The 886-nt window shown below is 40.0% G+C and overlaps 1 protein-coding gene across 1 annotated transcript in view; it reads left to right on the forward strand.

The window, feature by feature from the left end:
* Positions 1-886, forward strand: part of VWA3A (von Willebrand factor A domain containing 3A) — a 24704-nt gene that overhangs the window by 2384 nt on the left and 21434 nt on the right. Inside the window, exons 5-6 of the mRNA XM_009868833.1 lie at positions 155-209; positions 798-883. Coding sequence (XP_009867135.1) covers positions 155-209; positions 798-883 — 141 coding nt within the window. The remainder of the gene's footprint in view (positions 1-154; positions 210-797; positions 884-886) is intronic.

An 886-nucleotide genomic window follows, 5' to 3' on the forward strand; every position in this document is an offset into this window, starting at 1 on the left:
AATGGTTAGCCCTGCAGCTGCCAGCTGTATGAGAACTCTGAAAACAGTAATTTTGAAAGGTGATTTTACATCTGTGAGAAAAAGAGTTTGAGAAGGAAAATAGTTGAATGTTACATTGATACACAGCTAAAACCTTTGCTATGCCTTTTGTCAGAGTGATTGAACTTTATCAGCAGCGAATTCAGTGGCTGTTGCAGGACAGCAGAAAGGTAAACTTCACTTTGCAGTATATTTTTAGAATGGAACTGTATATGATGATAAAGAATAAATTAACTTATGAATACTAGTGCAAAATGGCTTCCAGAAAGCTTATGTATTTTTGTTATTTACCGTGAGTTACATGTCATGTGCAGTGATAGTTACCTTGACAATTGATCATTCATTGGTATGCATTTTTCTGCTTTCTAAATCTAGTCTTTCTCTTAGCAACGTTAAATCATCAGGACCTCAGTTCCATTTAGACGGAGTAGTCAGTGCTGATCTTAACCTCTCTGACTGGAGGGGGGCTGGCTCCCTGTCTGTTTTGCCTCCTCTTGCACAGCTGGTTAATCACTTACGGTGCCTAGCAGTCCTAATGCTCAGGAGTGGAAAGGGACAGAACTCCCTCTCCAAGGGGATCAAGAAAGAAACAGCATTCCAAAATCTAGCTTCCACAGACTTGATTTAACCTGAAGGAGATGCTGTAGGCAACGTTATTTCTTATCCTCTCACATAGTGAATAGTTTGTCCGGGGAAGGGGCAAATATGACTCACTAGTAGCTTCAGATGAACTTAGTATTTACAATGACTTTTCTAAGGTGTTTGGCCTTATAGAAGGAAGCAAAGTTGGACTTGTAGTTGATGTGTCTCATACAAGTTACGGACCTAGCCTACGAGATTTTCAGCA

This window comes from Apaloderma vittatum, unplaced genomic scaffold, assembly GCF_000703405.1.
Source record: "Apaloderma vittatum isolate BGI_N311 unplaced genomic scaffold, ASM70340v1 scaffold19014, whole genome shotgun sequence".
NCBI classification, from domain to species: Eukaryota; Metazoa; Chordata; class Aves; order Trogoniformes; family Trogonidae; genus Apaloderma; species Apaloderma vittatum.